This window comes from Pristiophorus japonicus, unplaced genomic scaffold, assembly GCF_044704955.1.
Source record: "Pristiophorus japonicus isolate sPriJap1 unplaced genomic scaffold, sPriJap1.hap1 HAP1_SCAFFOLD_468, whole genome shotgun sequence".
NCBI lineage: Eukaryota > Metazoa > Chordata > Chondrichthyes > Pristiophoridae > Pristiophorus > Pristiophorus japonicus.
The window spans coordinates 254443-268656 of NW_027254372.1; the positions used below are offsets into that span (position 1 = coordinate 254443).

Genomic DNA, 14214 nt, shown 5'->3' on the forward strand with positions numbered 1-14214 from the left:
AGCCAGTGTCAGCACCATCAGGGAAGGGAGAGGGAGGGGAACAAGTGAGTGTAGAACTGAACTCGCCAGATCAAGCTCATTCAGGAGAGGAGAGGGAGAGGAACCAGTGAGTGCAGAACTGAACCTAACCACAGTCAGCACCATCAGGGGAGGGGAGGAGAGGGAGGGGAATCAGTGAGTGTCGAACTGAACCCAGCCAGTGTCTGCACCATCAAGGAAGCAGAGGCTGGGGAACCAGTGAGTGTCGAACTGAGCCCAGCCAAAGTCAGCACCATCAGGGGAGGGGAGGGAGGGGAACCAGTGAGTGTAGAACTGAACCCAGACAGAGTCAGCATAAGAACATAAGAAATAATAGCAGGAGTAGGGCATACGGCCCCTCGAGTCTGCTCCACCATTTAATACGATCATGGTTGAGCCGATCATGGACTCAGATCCACTTCTCTGCCTGCTCACCCTAACCCCTTATTCCCTTATCGCTTAAGAAATTGTCTACCTCTGTCTTAAATTTATTCAATGACCCAGCTTCCACAGCTCTCTGAGGCAGCAAATTGCACAGATTTACAACCCTTTGAGGGAAGACATTCCTCCTCATCTCAGTTTTAAATGGGCGGCCCCTTATTCTAAGATTATGCCCTTTAGTTCTCGTCTCCCCTATCAGTGGAAACATCCTCTCTGCATCCACCTTGTCAAGCCCCCTCATAATCTTATACGTTTCAATAAGATCACCTCTCATTCGTCTGAATTCCAATGAGTAGAGGCCCAACCTTCTCAACCTTCCCTCATAGGTCAACCCCCTCATCTCCGGAATCAACCTTGTGAACCTTCTCTGAACTGCCTCCAAAGCAAGTATCTCCTTTCTTCGATATAGAAACCAAAACTGCACGCAGTATTCCAGGTGTGGCCTCACCAATACCCCGTATAACTGTAGCAATACTTCAATGTTTTTATACTCCATCCCCTTTGCAATAAAGTTCAAGATTCCATTGGCCTTCCTGTTCACTTGCTGTACCTGCATACTAACCTTTTGTGTTTCATGCAGCAGGAGTCCCCAGGTCCCGGTGTACTGCAAATTTTTATCCATTTAAATAATAACATGCTCTTCGAATTTTTTTCGGCAAACTGCAGAACCTCACACTTTCCAACATTATACTCCATCTGCCGAATTTTTGCCCACTCACTTAGCCTGTCTATGTCGTTTTGCAGTTTTTTTTGTCCTCGCACATTGCATTTCCTCCCATCTTGGCTACATTACACTCGGTCCCTTCATCCAATTCATTAATCTAGATTGTAAATAGTTGGGGGCCAAACACTGATTCCTGCAGCACCCCACTGGTTACTGATTGCCAACCCGAGAATTTATCTCGACTCTCTGTTTTCTTTTAGTTAACCAATCCTCTATCCATGCGAATATATTACCCCCAACCCCGTGAACTCTTATCTTGTGCGGTAACCTTTTATGTGGCACCTTGTCAGATACCTTCTGGAAGTCCAAATACACCACATCCACTGGTTTCCCTTCATTCACCCTGTTCCTCAAAGCCAGAGTCAGCACTTTTAGGGGAAGAGAGGGAGGAGAACCAGTGAGTGTAGAATTGAACCCAGCCAGAATTGGTGGTGAAAACTGGGAGTGGAGGAGAAACAGTCTAGAAATGTGCGATGGGTTTGGATTTCAGCACAGCAGGAGGGACAATGTGTGGGATAGGAATTTACAGCTTTGGAAGAACAAGAGAGGAAAGAATGTTCCATGGAAACTAGTTGTGTCTATCCTGAATTTCTGTCTTGTACTGACAGCGATGAGTTTTATTATCTCCTTTTACAGAATATTAGAAGGGGAGATTTTCAGAGAGGAAACACAAACCAAACATCACGTCAAGATCTGACGGAGTCAATTGATTCATCAGGACCTGAATATCATCGGCCTTTGAAAGTGGAAGGAGAAATGTTTGCCTGTTCTGCCTATTGGAAAAGATTTCAAACATCAGTGTGACTGGAAAGGCACCGAGACCGACACCCGAGTGAGTGTTCCAGTGCACTGCCTGCGGAAAGAGCTTTAACCAATTAAACAGCCTGAAAAATCATCGCACCATTCAAAGCGCGAAGAAACTGTAAACGTGTTGTGTGCGTGGGCGAGGCTTCAACCCATCGTCCAACCATGGAGAGTCACAAGGATACCCGCACCATGGAGAAACCATGGAAATGTGGTGAGTGTGGGAAGGTATTCAGATCACCGTCGATGCTGGAACTTCATCGACGCAGTCACACTGGGGAGAGGCCATTCACCTGCTCCGAGTGTGGGAAGGGATTCACTGGGTCATCCCAACTTGTAGCTCACCAGCGAGTTCACTCCGGGGAGAGACCGTTCATCTGCTCCGAGTGTGGGAAGGGATTTACTCAGTCATCCCACCTGCGGATACACCAGCGAGTTCACACTGGGGAGAGGCCGTTCATGTGCTCAGAGTGTGGGAAGGGATTCACTTGTTCATCCCAACTGCTGAAACACCAGCGAGTTCACACTGGGGAGAGGCCATTTACCTGCTCTGAGTGTGGGAAGGGATTCACTTGTTCATCCAACCTGCTGACACACCAGCGAGTTCACACTGGGGAGAGACCGTTCATGTGCTCAGAGTGTGGGATGGGATTCATTACTTCAGCCACCCTGCTGACACACCAGCGAGTTCACACCGGGGAGAGGCCATTCACCTGCTCTGAGTGTGGGAAGGGATTCACTCGGTCATCTGAACTCCTGAAACACCAGCGAGTTCACACTGGGGAGAGGCCGTTCACCTGCTCTGAGTGTGGGAAGGGATTTACTCAATCATCCAACCGGCTGACACACCAGCGAATTCACACTGGGGAGAGGTCATTCACCTGCTCCGAGTGTGGGAAGGGATTCACTTGTTCATCCGACCTGGTGAAACACCAGCAAGTTCACACTGGGGAGAGGCCATTCACCTGCTCTGAGTGTGGGAAGCGATTCACTCGTTCATCCACCCTGCTGACACACCAGCGAGTTCACACTGGGGAGAGGCCATTCACCTGCTCTGAGTGTGGGAAGCGATTCACTCGGTCATCCACCCTGCTGAGACACCAGCGAGTTCACAAGTGACTGCAGGGTTTGGAATCTGCTGTTATTGCTGCTGTTAATCACATCCCGACTGAATCATGTTCATTCTGACAGTTGGGGTTTGTTTCTGCTGATGTTAATAACCCTATAACTGGGCTGGACTTTAATATTCTGGATATATTGCAGATTGTGTTCTCGGGGCTGCAGTGTCCATTTAAGAAACGCTGTGTGTTATCTTTCCCCTTAATTCAGCAACTCTCAACAGAAAGTTAGTTTGCAATAAAATTATGAACTTTTACTTTAATCCTAAATTGATTTTTGGTACAAAATCTGCAATAGTGTGTGAAAGTTTCTACTGAATAAAATGTCCAATTAGAAAGAGCTTGCTGATGATTCTTACTGACTTGCACATTGCACACAGTGGCCCCTCCATTATCCACCAGAAAGAAAGGGAATGGGAATTGGTGGGGAATCCGTGTCCCTAAATGTTGCTCCTCCCGTCTGGTGGAGCAATCCCCTCGGCACGGGAATAGAGACAAGTCCAGACCAAAACTATGCGCAGTACTCCAGGTGTGGTTTTACCAATGCCCTGTACAGGTGTAGCAGGACTTCCCTACTTTCATACTCCATCCCCCTTGCAATAAAGGCCAGCATTACATTTGCCTTCCTGATTACTTGCTGTACTTGCATGCTAACTTTTTGAGTTTCAGGTACAAGAACCCCCAGATCCATCTGTACAACAGCATTTTGCAATAGTCCTCATTTAAATAATAATTTTGTTTTTTCTTTTTCCTACCAAAGGGGATAACCTGACATTTTACCACGTTATAGTCCAACTGCCAGATTTTTGCTCGCTCACAGAAACATAGAAAATAGGTGCAGGAGTAGGCCATTCGGCTCTTCGAGCCTGCACCACCATTCAATGCTTTCTCCCCATACCCCTTGATCCCTTTAGCTGTAAGAGCCACATCTAACCCCCTTTTGAATATATCTAACGAACTGGCCTCAACAACTTTCTGTGGTAGAGAATTCCACAGGTTCACAATTCTCTGAGTGAAGAAGTTTCTCCTCATCTCAGTCTTAATTGGCTTACCCCTTATCCTTAGACTGTGACTCCTGGTTCTGGACTTCCCGAACATCCGGAACATTCTTCCTGCATCTAACCTGTCCAATCCCCTCAGAATTTTATATGTTTCCATGAGATCCCCTCTCATTCTTCTAAATTGCAGTGAATATAAGCCTAGTCGATCCAGTCTTTCTTCATATGTCAGTCCTGCCATCCCAGGAATCAGTCTGGTGAACCTTCGCTGCACTCCCTCAATAGCAAGAATGTCCATCCTCAGATTAGGAGACCAAAACTACACAATATTCAAGGTGTGGCCTCACCAAGGCCCTGTACAATTGCAGTAAGACCTCACTGATATACTCAAATCCTCTCGCTATGAAGGCCAACATGCCATTTGCCTCCTTCACTGCCTGCTGTACCTGCATGCCAACTTTCAATGACTGATGTACCATGACACCCAGGTCTCGATGCACCTCCCCTGTTCCTTATCTGTCACCATTCAGATAATATTCTGCCTTCATGTTTTTGCCATCAAAGTGGATAACCTCACATTTATCTACATCATACTGCATCTGCCATGCATTTGCCCACTCATGCAACCTGTCCAAGCCACCCTGCAGCCTCTTAGCATCCTCCTCACAGCTCACACTGCCACCCAGCTTAGTGTCATCTGCAAACTTGGAGAGATTACATTCAATTCCTTCATCTAAATCATTGATGTATATTGTAAATAGCTGAGGTCCTAGCACTGAACGTTGCGGAACCCCACTAGTCACTACCTGCCATTCTGAAAAGGACCCATTTATGCCTACTCTTTGCTTCCTGTCTGCCAACCAGTTCTCTATCCACGTCAATACATTACCCCCAATACCATGTGCTTTAATTTTGCACACTAATCTCTTTTGTGCGACATTGTCAAAAGCCTTTTGAAAGTCCAAATGCACCACAGCCACTGGTTCTCCCTTGTCCACTCTACTAGTTACATCCTCAAAAATTCAAGAAGATTTGTCAAGCATGATTTCCCTTTCATAAATCCATGCTGACTTGGACCGATCCTGTCACTGCTTTCCAAATGTGCTGCTGTTACATCTTTAATAATTGATTCCAACATTTTCCCCACTACTGATGTCAGGCTAACCGGTCTATAATTCCCTGTTTTCTCTCTCCCTTTTTAAAAAAAATGGTATTACACTCGCTACCCTTAAATCCATAGGAACTGATCCAGAATCGATAGAATGATGGAAAATGACCACCAATGCATCCACTATTTCTAGGGCCATTTCCTTAAGTACTCTTGGATGCAGACTATCAGGCCTTGGGGATTTATCGGCCTTCAATCCCATAAATTTGTGTAACACAATTTCCTGACTAATAAGGATTTCCTTCAGTTCCCCCTTCTCGCTGGACCCTTGGGCCCCTAATATTTCTGAAAGGTTATTTGTGTCTTCCTTAGTGAAGACAGAACCAAAGTATTTGTTCAATTGGCCTGCCATTTCTTTGTTCCCCATTATGAATTCACCTGATTCTGACTGGAAGCAATTTATGTTTCTTTTCACTAATCTTTTTCTCTTCACACATCAATAGAAGCTTTTGCAGTCAGTTTTTATGTTTCCTGCAAGCTTCCTCTCAGATGTTGCCTGACCTGCTGAGATTTCCAACAGTTTGTTATTATTTCAGATTTCAACATCTGCAGTATTTTGCTTTTGTATTAATAAAGAAAGACTTGCATTGATATAGCGCCTTTCATGTTCACCAAACGTCTCAAATGCTTTACAGCCAATGAAGTACTTTTGGAGTGTAGTCACTGTTGTAATGTGGGAAACGCGGCAGCCAATTTGAACACAGCAAGCTCCCACAAACAGCAATGTGATAAATGACCGGATACCCTGTCCGTGTTATATCGGAAGATTGGGGTATGTTATGGCAGGTCAGGGCCATAAAAGGAGCAGCGTGCGGCCCAGGGAGCAGCGTGGAGGCATGCAGCTTCAGGGAGCAGCGCGAGCTGCGAAGGCAGCAAAGAGTGACGTCATCAAGGTCCAGGTTGATGATTGGACCGTGGGTCGGTGCAGCAGCAGCAGCGAGGTCGGGGCGAAGGAGTGGCGAGGGACGTGATTGGGGCCCAGGAGAGGTGTGAGTTAGGGGCCCAGGGGCAGCACGGGCCAGCCCACACTGATATGTGTGCGCACTAGGTCCATGCAGCAGAGCTGGTCTCCATTCGTCCTGGTTAATCCTTGCCACTGGACCAAGACCTAACTCTGTCAAGCCCGTGTGGTGGCTGGTGTGCAACAGCCACCACACGTTAAAAAAATCCATGCACAGGCATCTTCCACCCTTCAGGATGTAGTTCGAGACATCCAGTATTTTGCCAATGACCGATGATCCACATCATCCAAGCTAATGTCCTTACTATTGTGTTAATCTCCTCTTTAACCAGCAACACTACCCCACCTCCTTTTCCTTTCTGTCTATCCTTCCTGAATATTAAATACCCCTGGATGTTGAGTTACCAGCCTTGGTCACCCTGGAGTCATGTCTCCGTCATCCCAATTACATCATATCCGTTAACAGCTATCTGCACCTTATTATGAATGCTCCTCACATTGAGACACAGTCTTCAGGCTTGTTTTTTTAACACTCTTTGTTCTTTTAGAATTTTGTTGTAATGTGGCCCTTTTTGATTTTTGCCTTTGATTTCTCTGCCCTCCACTTTTCCTTATCTCCTTTCTACCTTTTGCTTCTGCCCCCATTTTACTCTGTCTCCCTGCATAGATTCCCATCCCCCTGCTGTATTAGTTTAAACCCTCCCCAACAGCACTAGCAAACACTCCCCCTAGGATATCAGTTCCGGTTCTGCCCAGGTGCAGACCAGTTGTATTGGTCCCACCTTCCACAGAACTGGTTCCAATGTCCCAAGAATTTGAATCCCTACCTCTTGCACCATTCCTCAAGAAACTTATTCATCTTAACTATCCTGCTATTTCTACTCTGACTAGCACGTGGCACTGGTAACAATCCTGAGATTACTACCTTTGAGGTCCTACTTTTTAATTTAACTCCTAGCTCCCTAAATTCAGCTTGTTGGACCTCATCCCATTTTTCACCGATAACGTTGGTACCTCATTATCCTATCCATATCCCTTTCTAGATTATTTGCATCTTCCTCACAACTTGGTTTCCCACCTATCTTTGTATCACCAGCAAATTTGACTGTGTTACACTTGGTCCCTTCATCCAAGTCATTAATATAAATTGTAAATAGTTGAGGTCCCAGCACTGATCCCTGCAGCACCCCACTAGTTACAGTTTGCCAACTGGAAAATGACCCATTTATACCGACTCTCTGTTTTCTGTTACTTAGCCAATCCTCTATCCATTCTGATATATTACCCCCAACCCCGTGAGCTCTTAGCTTGTGCAGTAACCTTTTGTGTGGCACCTTATCGAATGCTTTCTGGAAATGCAAATATACAACTTCAACTGGTATTCCTTTATGCACTCTGCTCATTTAATCGCCAAGCAACTCCAGCAAATTTATCAACCATGATTTCCCTTTCATAAAACCATGCTGACTCTGCTTGACTGCAACATGATTTTCTAAATGTCCTGCTACTAATTCCTTAATGATGGATTCCAGTATTTCCCCAATGACCGATGGTAGGCAAACTGGTCTATGGTTTCCTGCCCTCTGCCTCCCTCCTTACTTAAATAGGGGTGTTACATTTGCAGTTTTCCAGTCTGCTGGGACCTCTCCAGAATTCAAGTAATTTTGGTAGATTACAACCAGTACATCCACTATCTCTGCAGCCACTTCTTTTAAGACCTTAGGATGCATGCCATCAGGTCCGGGGGATTTGTCCACCTTTAGTCCCATTTGTTTGCTGAGTACTTTATCTCTAGTGATAGTGACTGTTTTAAGTCCCCCCTCACCCCACCCTCACCATCACAATAGCTCCTTGATTATGGGATGTTTTTACTGTCGTCTACTGTGAAGAACAATACAAAATATTTGTTCAAAATCTCTGCCATATCCGTGTTTCCTGTTATTAATTCTTTAGTCTCATCCTCTAAGGGACCAACGTTTACTTTAGCTACTCATTTCCTTTTTATATACCTGTAGATGCTCTTACTGTCTGTTTTTATATTTCTTGCTAGTTTGTTCTAATGCTATCTTTTCTGTCTTTATCATTTTATTGTCGTCCTTTGCTGCTTTCTAAAAAATTCCCAATCTTCTGGCCTTCCACTGTCTTTCACAACATTATATCAGACAGCAGGGGATTGGTGTCAGTGACTGTGGGGTGGGTTTATATCAGACAGGAGGGGATTGGTGTCAGTGACTGTGAGGTTGGTTTATATCAGACAGGAGAGGATTGGTGTCAGTGACTGTGGGGTGGGTTTATATCAGACAGGAGGGGATTGGTGTCAGTGACTGTGGGGTTGGCTTATATCAGACAGGAGAGGATTGGTGTCAGTGACTGTGGGGTTGGTTTATATCAGACAGGAGGGGATTGGTGTCAGTGACTGTGGGGTTGGTTTATATCAGACAGGAAGGGATTGGTGTCAGTGACTGTGCGGTTGGTTTATATCAGACAGGAAGGGATTGGTGTCAGTGACTGTGAGGTTGGTTCAAATCAGACAGGAGGGGATTGGTGTCAGTGACTGTGCGGTTGGTTTATATCAGACAGGATAGGATTGGTGTCAGTGACTGTGGGGTTGGTTTTTTCAGACAGGAGAGGATTGGTGTCAGTGACTGTGGGGTTGTTTTTTTCAGACAGGAGAGGATTGGTGACATGGAATCATTGCAGTTTACAACACAGAATGAGGCCATTCGGCCCATCATGTCTGTGCGGCCGAAAAAGAGCTATCCAGCCTAATCACACTTTCCAGCTCTTGGTCCGTAGCCCTGTAGGTTAACGCACTTCCGGTGCATATCCAAGTACTTTTGTAAATGCGATGAGGGTTTCTGCCTCTACTATTCTTTCAGGCAGTAAGTTCCAGACTCCCATCTCCCTCTGGAGGTTATGCTCGAACTGTGTAAAACACAAGTTCGGACACAGCTGGAGTACTCACACAGTTCTGGTCATTACATCACCCTATTGGTCCAGCCCGGGCTCACCCTATTGTTCCAGCCCGGGCTCACCCTATTGGGCCAGCCCGGGCTCATCCTATTGGGCCAGCATGGCTCACCCTATTGGACCAGCATGGGCTCACCCTATTGGGCTAGCAGAGAAAATCAGCAGCTCATTTAGTTTATTCTCACTCTGCGCACAGCGGGTGCAGAACTGAACCCAACTTATAAGCTGGCAATGCATCATTACAGTCACACTGGGGAGAGGCTGTTCACCTGCTCTGAGTGTGGGAAGGGATTCACTCATTCATCCGACCTGCTGAAACACCAGCAAGTTCACAAGTGGCTGCAGGGGTTGGTTTCTACTGTTACTGCTGCTGTTAATCACATCCTAACTGAATCATGTTCATTCTGTCAGTTGGGGATTGTTTCTGCTGATGTTAATAACCCCTATAAACTGGGCTGGAGTTTAATATTTTGATATTTCAAATAACAAAGTGTGTCGATATTTGATGACTCCAAAATAAGAAGAGACTAATTGACATCCTGTTACTGACTGCTCCATTTTGTGCCGTATCTCCTCTCTAACTCGGGATTATTTCAGTTTTTATACCTTCGGTGACTCTCAGGGGCAAGTCCCAGTTTCCCATACCTTCCAGAGTTGATCTCCTAACCTTGGTATCCAGGGAAGGTGTTGGTAACACGCCCAGGATCACTAAACATAAAACCCAGTCTGTTAATCACCTTCAGACACTGGACTTAGCGTGTGCCCCACAGCATCTCTCTCACCTTCGATATGTGAATGGAGCATCACGCCTGCAAACCTGGTTTCAATTTGTATTTGAATCCACTCAGCAAACATATTTTTAAAAATATGTACATGTAAACCAATCACATCAAATAATTGGCAAAGATTTAGAGTCAACAAGATGAATAAGTAAACACATTACGGCCCAATAAACCAGCTCTATATTCACAGGAGAAAGTCTGTTATCTAATTCCTCAAATGTCTGTTGGTGAGATGAGCGACCGAATCACTTTCCATGTGCAACAGCATCCATTCCCACTGTCCCCACATTTACAGTGTTGAGTCAGGTGGGTGCACGAGTCTCACAGGCTGAACAATTGGTTGAAGGTGCATCCACACACACAACATGTGTCCTGTTTCTCCCCGCTGTGATTGGTGTTTTTACAAAGGCTGATGATAAGGTGATCCTGATCAATCCGGGAATCTGTCAAATCTTGGTGCAATGTTTGGTTTGAGTTTCCCAGCTGCAGATCATCCCCTTCTAATTCCCTGCAAATAAATGGTGCTTACAAACATTATTACTTTAAATACAGGATAGAAATTCAGAACAGACAATTCTAGATTCTACACAACATTCTGTCCCCTCTTGTCCCCCCTAAGCTGTAAATTCCTTATTCTAGACACTCTCCCTCCATCCTCACTGTCTAAATTCAACATTCCTTGCATCGTCTGAGATTTATTATCTCCCGAAAATGCTGAATCTGGCTGTGTGCAATTCCACAGACATTAGTTAACCTCTAGTGCCTCACCGTCAGTCGACTCAATGAGTGCCAGCAGGATTTCCACTATGGTAGGCATCACAGCTTCAAATCCTGTCCTCAAATGACACCCACACACTTCCCCAGTTGAGTTCACTGGATCGGTATGAACAGTAGGGACACTGGCTGATTTTTACTCATATTTAGCCCAGTGGTACTGAGGACAATTATAATCCCTGAACTGCTGCCTTGGCTGAGGTCAACTCACAGCCCAGATCATGAATCGAACTTGGGAACTTCCCAGTCAGTATTGCAGTGTTCTAAAATTTGGGGGGTTGGGGAGGGTTAGAACAGAATATTTTGAAACAAATTTGACTCCACCTTTAACCAACACCTTCATCACACTGCACAATTCTGAAATCTTTCCAAATTATACAAGTGGATCATCAAACACAGTGAGACATTTTAGAAAGGCTCAAGTCAATGAAATAGATAGCTTTACAATCACTGCACAGTACAGAAAGGAGCGACTGTTGATGGGAGCTGTGTTAGTGAAGTCCGCCGACACCCCTAGATAAACTGGGCTGTCCCTTTAACTATAATGAGGCAGAGAAAGGGGAGTCCCTGCCCCTTTAAATATCTGCCCCATTCCCCCAGGCAGTGGGAGGAGGAACAGCGCGCGGTCCCTTTATATCCTGATCCACCAAGCACCGCCGGATGAGCTAAAGATCATAGAATGATGATCGCATCAGGTTACACAGAACAACTGAAATGAGCACACAAAGTCTATATATATATCATAGCATATATATATATATATAGCATTTTTTTTTCTTTATATATATATAGTGTTTGTGTATACAGAGCACATCATTTTTAATATTTGTTAGTCAATTCCAGAGATAAATTATCTTCACCAATTATTTTCCAGCATTTTATTTCCAATGTAATTGCAGAGTGTTTAATACCTTTACCATTTATTGATAACCCATTGTCTTGTGTGGTCTTGTTCAGAAAGTGATGTCACACTGACCATTCCGTTACCAAGGTGACCATGTCTGTCCACAGTATTCAGTGGGAAAGGGGACTAAATCACACCGAGGATAATGAGCTGCCCCCCACCGGTCTCCGAGCTTTATTGTCCAGTGATCAACTCACCATCACACAGAAGCTCGTGATATTTACCTCCAGTGTGGATCATTGGTCAAAGTGATGGTCAAAATGAAATTGTATGTGTGAAATAGGGGTTGGGGTGAAGGAGGGTTTGGTGTGAGGAGGCTTGGGGTGAGGGGGGTTGCAGAGTAGGAGTGAGGGGGGTTGGGGTGAGGGGGGTTGGGGCGAGGGGTGAAGGAAGGGTTGGGGTGAGGGGGGTTGGGCTGAGGCGGGTTGGGGTGAGAGGGTGAAAGAGGGGTTGGGGTGAGGGGGTGAAGGAGGGGTTGGAGTGAGGGAGTGAGGGAGGGGTTGGGGTGAGGGGGGTTGGGGTGAGGGAGTGAAGGAGGGGTTGGGGTGAGGGGGGGTTGGGGTGAGGGAGTGGAGGAGGGGTTGGGGTGAGGGGGTGGAGGAGGGGTTGGGTGAGGAGGGTTGGGGTGAGGGGGTGAAGGAGGGGTAAGGGTGAGGGGGGTTGGGGTGAGTGGGGTTCGGGTGAGAGGGTGAAGGAGGGGTTGGGGTGAGGGGGTGGAGGAGGGGTTAGGGCGAGCAGTTGGAGAGTAGGGGTGGCTGGTGTGCAACCACACGTTAAAAAAATCCAGGCACAGGCGTCTTCCACCCTTCAGGATGTAGTTCAGGATCCGGAATATTAGGTCCTTCATTGAAAAACCTGTGAACTCATCCCTTTTCGGCATAGAAGCAAGTCATCCTCATTTCAAGAGACTGTCGATGATGATGATGATGATGGTGCAACGTTACCGAGAGGGTCCTTTAATTTGGAAATAACTTCAAGGTGCAAACGACCTTGATCTTTGCTGGAACAAAAAGAAGAACTCCAGTTATGTTCAACTTCTTATCTGCAGTAATGGATCTTGAATACCACAGCATGGTGACAAAAGTGAATGTAAGACTTTTTGAAAAAAATGCCTGGAATGAATGATTTGGAATCATGTGTTATCTTCCACGACAGATTGCTCGAGAGGGAAGATAAAGAACTTGCAGCAAACACATTGCAGATACCTTTTGTATTGTTCAATCACAAAGGCTGGACATAGGTTTGTGTGAAAATAAAATTGACTATCTAAATAGATAGGAGTTGCTGCTCAAGCATTCGGGAAGGGAAATGTAATCCATATAACCTAAGTTTGAGCTGTGGAGGGAAGACCTCTCACAGAGCGGTGCTATTTTTTGTTTTGTTTTTTTCTTGCAGAAGCAAGTGGAAGCGAGGTCGCAGGATGAAATATCGCAGCCAGCAAGGTCCAGGTGAACGAGGGAAGGCGAATGTGCATAGAATGCTGGGGAAACATCGTTCACCTACATTCTTCCTGGTTAAGCAACGCCTCGATTTCAAAATGTTGATGCTTGTTTTTAGATCCCTCCATGGCCTCGCCCCTCCCTATCTCTGTAATCTCCCCCAACCCCACAACCACTGAGATATCTGCTCTTCTCTAATTCTGCCTTCTTCAGCATCCCTGATGGTAATCGCTCAACCTTCTGTTGCCTAGACCCCAAGCTCTAAAACCTCTCCGCCTCTCATTCCTCCTTTAATCTGCTCCTGAAAACCTATGTCTTTGACCAAGCTTTTGGTCACCTGTCCTGATATCTGTTTATGTGGCTTGGTGTCAAGTTTTTGTCTTATAATACTCTGTGAAATTCCTTGGGATGTTTTACATATTAAAGGCGTTATATAAATCAAGTTTTTGTTGTTGCTGATTCCCTTGATTTAACCTTTCATGGTATTTCATTGAACACAGCACAGAAACAGGCCATTCGGCCCAACTGGTCCATGTCAGGGTTTAAACTTCACACGACCCTCCTCCCACCCGATCAACATATCCTCCTATTCCTCTACAGTGAGGAGATCCACGGTCACTGGTTGCCTTCTGGTGCCCGTCCAAAGGGCCAATGTGTGAGAGTATGCAGTGATTGTTGGCTGCCTATTCCACCTTGGGGGCATCACAGTCCAAAACAACGCCCCCTTCGCAGACTTGGCCTTTGCTGCTGGGGTGAGTGGACAGTGATAAGTAGCAGGAGCCCAGGGCACTGAGGTTAACTGCAGTCTCCCCAACTGCAGCCCAGGCTGGGATCAGCTGACAACCCCCACAGTGAGCAGCTGGAATGTGCAACCTCTCCTGGTCTGCACTGGGGAGCAAGGGAGGTCAAGGGTCAGCACAGAATCAAATCAACCTTGACCCCCAGCCTCCCTCACTCAGGAGAAGCAAGTTGCATTGATATCATGACGTCTGCACTTTCCATGACGTCAACACGTTCCAGCGCGCGTCACCCTCGGCCGCCCGCCCACTGTTCCCGCGTTCTCGCTCCCCATTGGTCGGATGCTCCTGTCAATCAGGCCGTGGGGCTGGGTCA

The 14214-nt window shown here is 46.1% G+C and overlaps 1 protein-coding gene across 4 annotated transcripts in view; it reads left to right on the top strand.

Annotated features, from left to right (window-relative positions):
* The window catches only part of LOC139252429 (zinc finger protein 432-like), a 76621-nt gene extending 73192 nt beyond the window's left edge, over positions 1 to 3429 (top strand). For all 4 annotated transcript variants that reach the window (XM_070873425.1, XM_070873424.1, XM_070873426.1 and 1 more), the window contains one exon: positions 1820 to 3429. In XM_070873425.1, coding sequence (XP_070729526.1) covers positions 2153 to 3106 — 954 coding nt within the window. In that variant the 5' untranslated portion in view covers positions 1820 to 2152 and the 3' untranslated portion in view covers positions 3107 to 3429. The remainder of the gene's footprint in view (positions 1 to 1819) is intronic.
* Positions 3430 to 14214: the final 10785 nt, after the last annotated feature.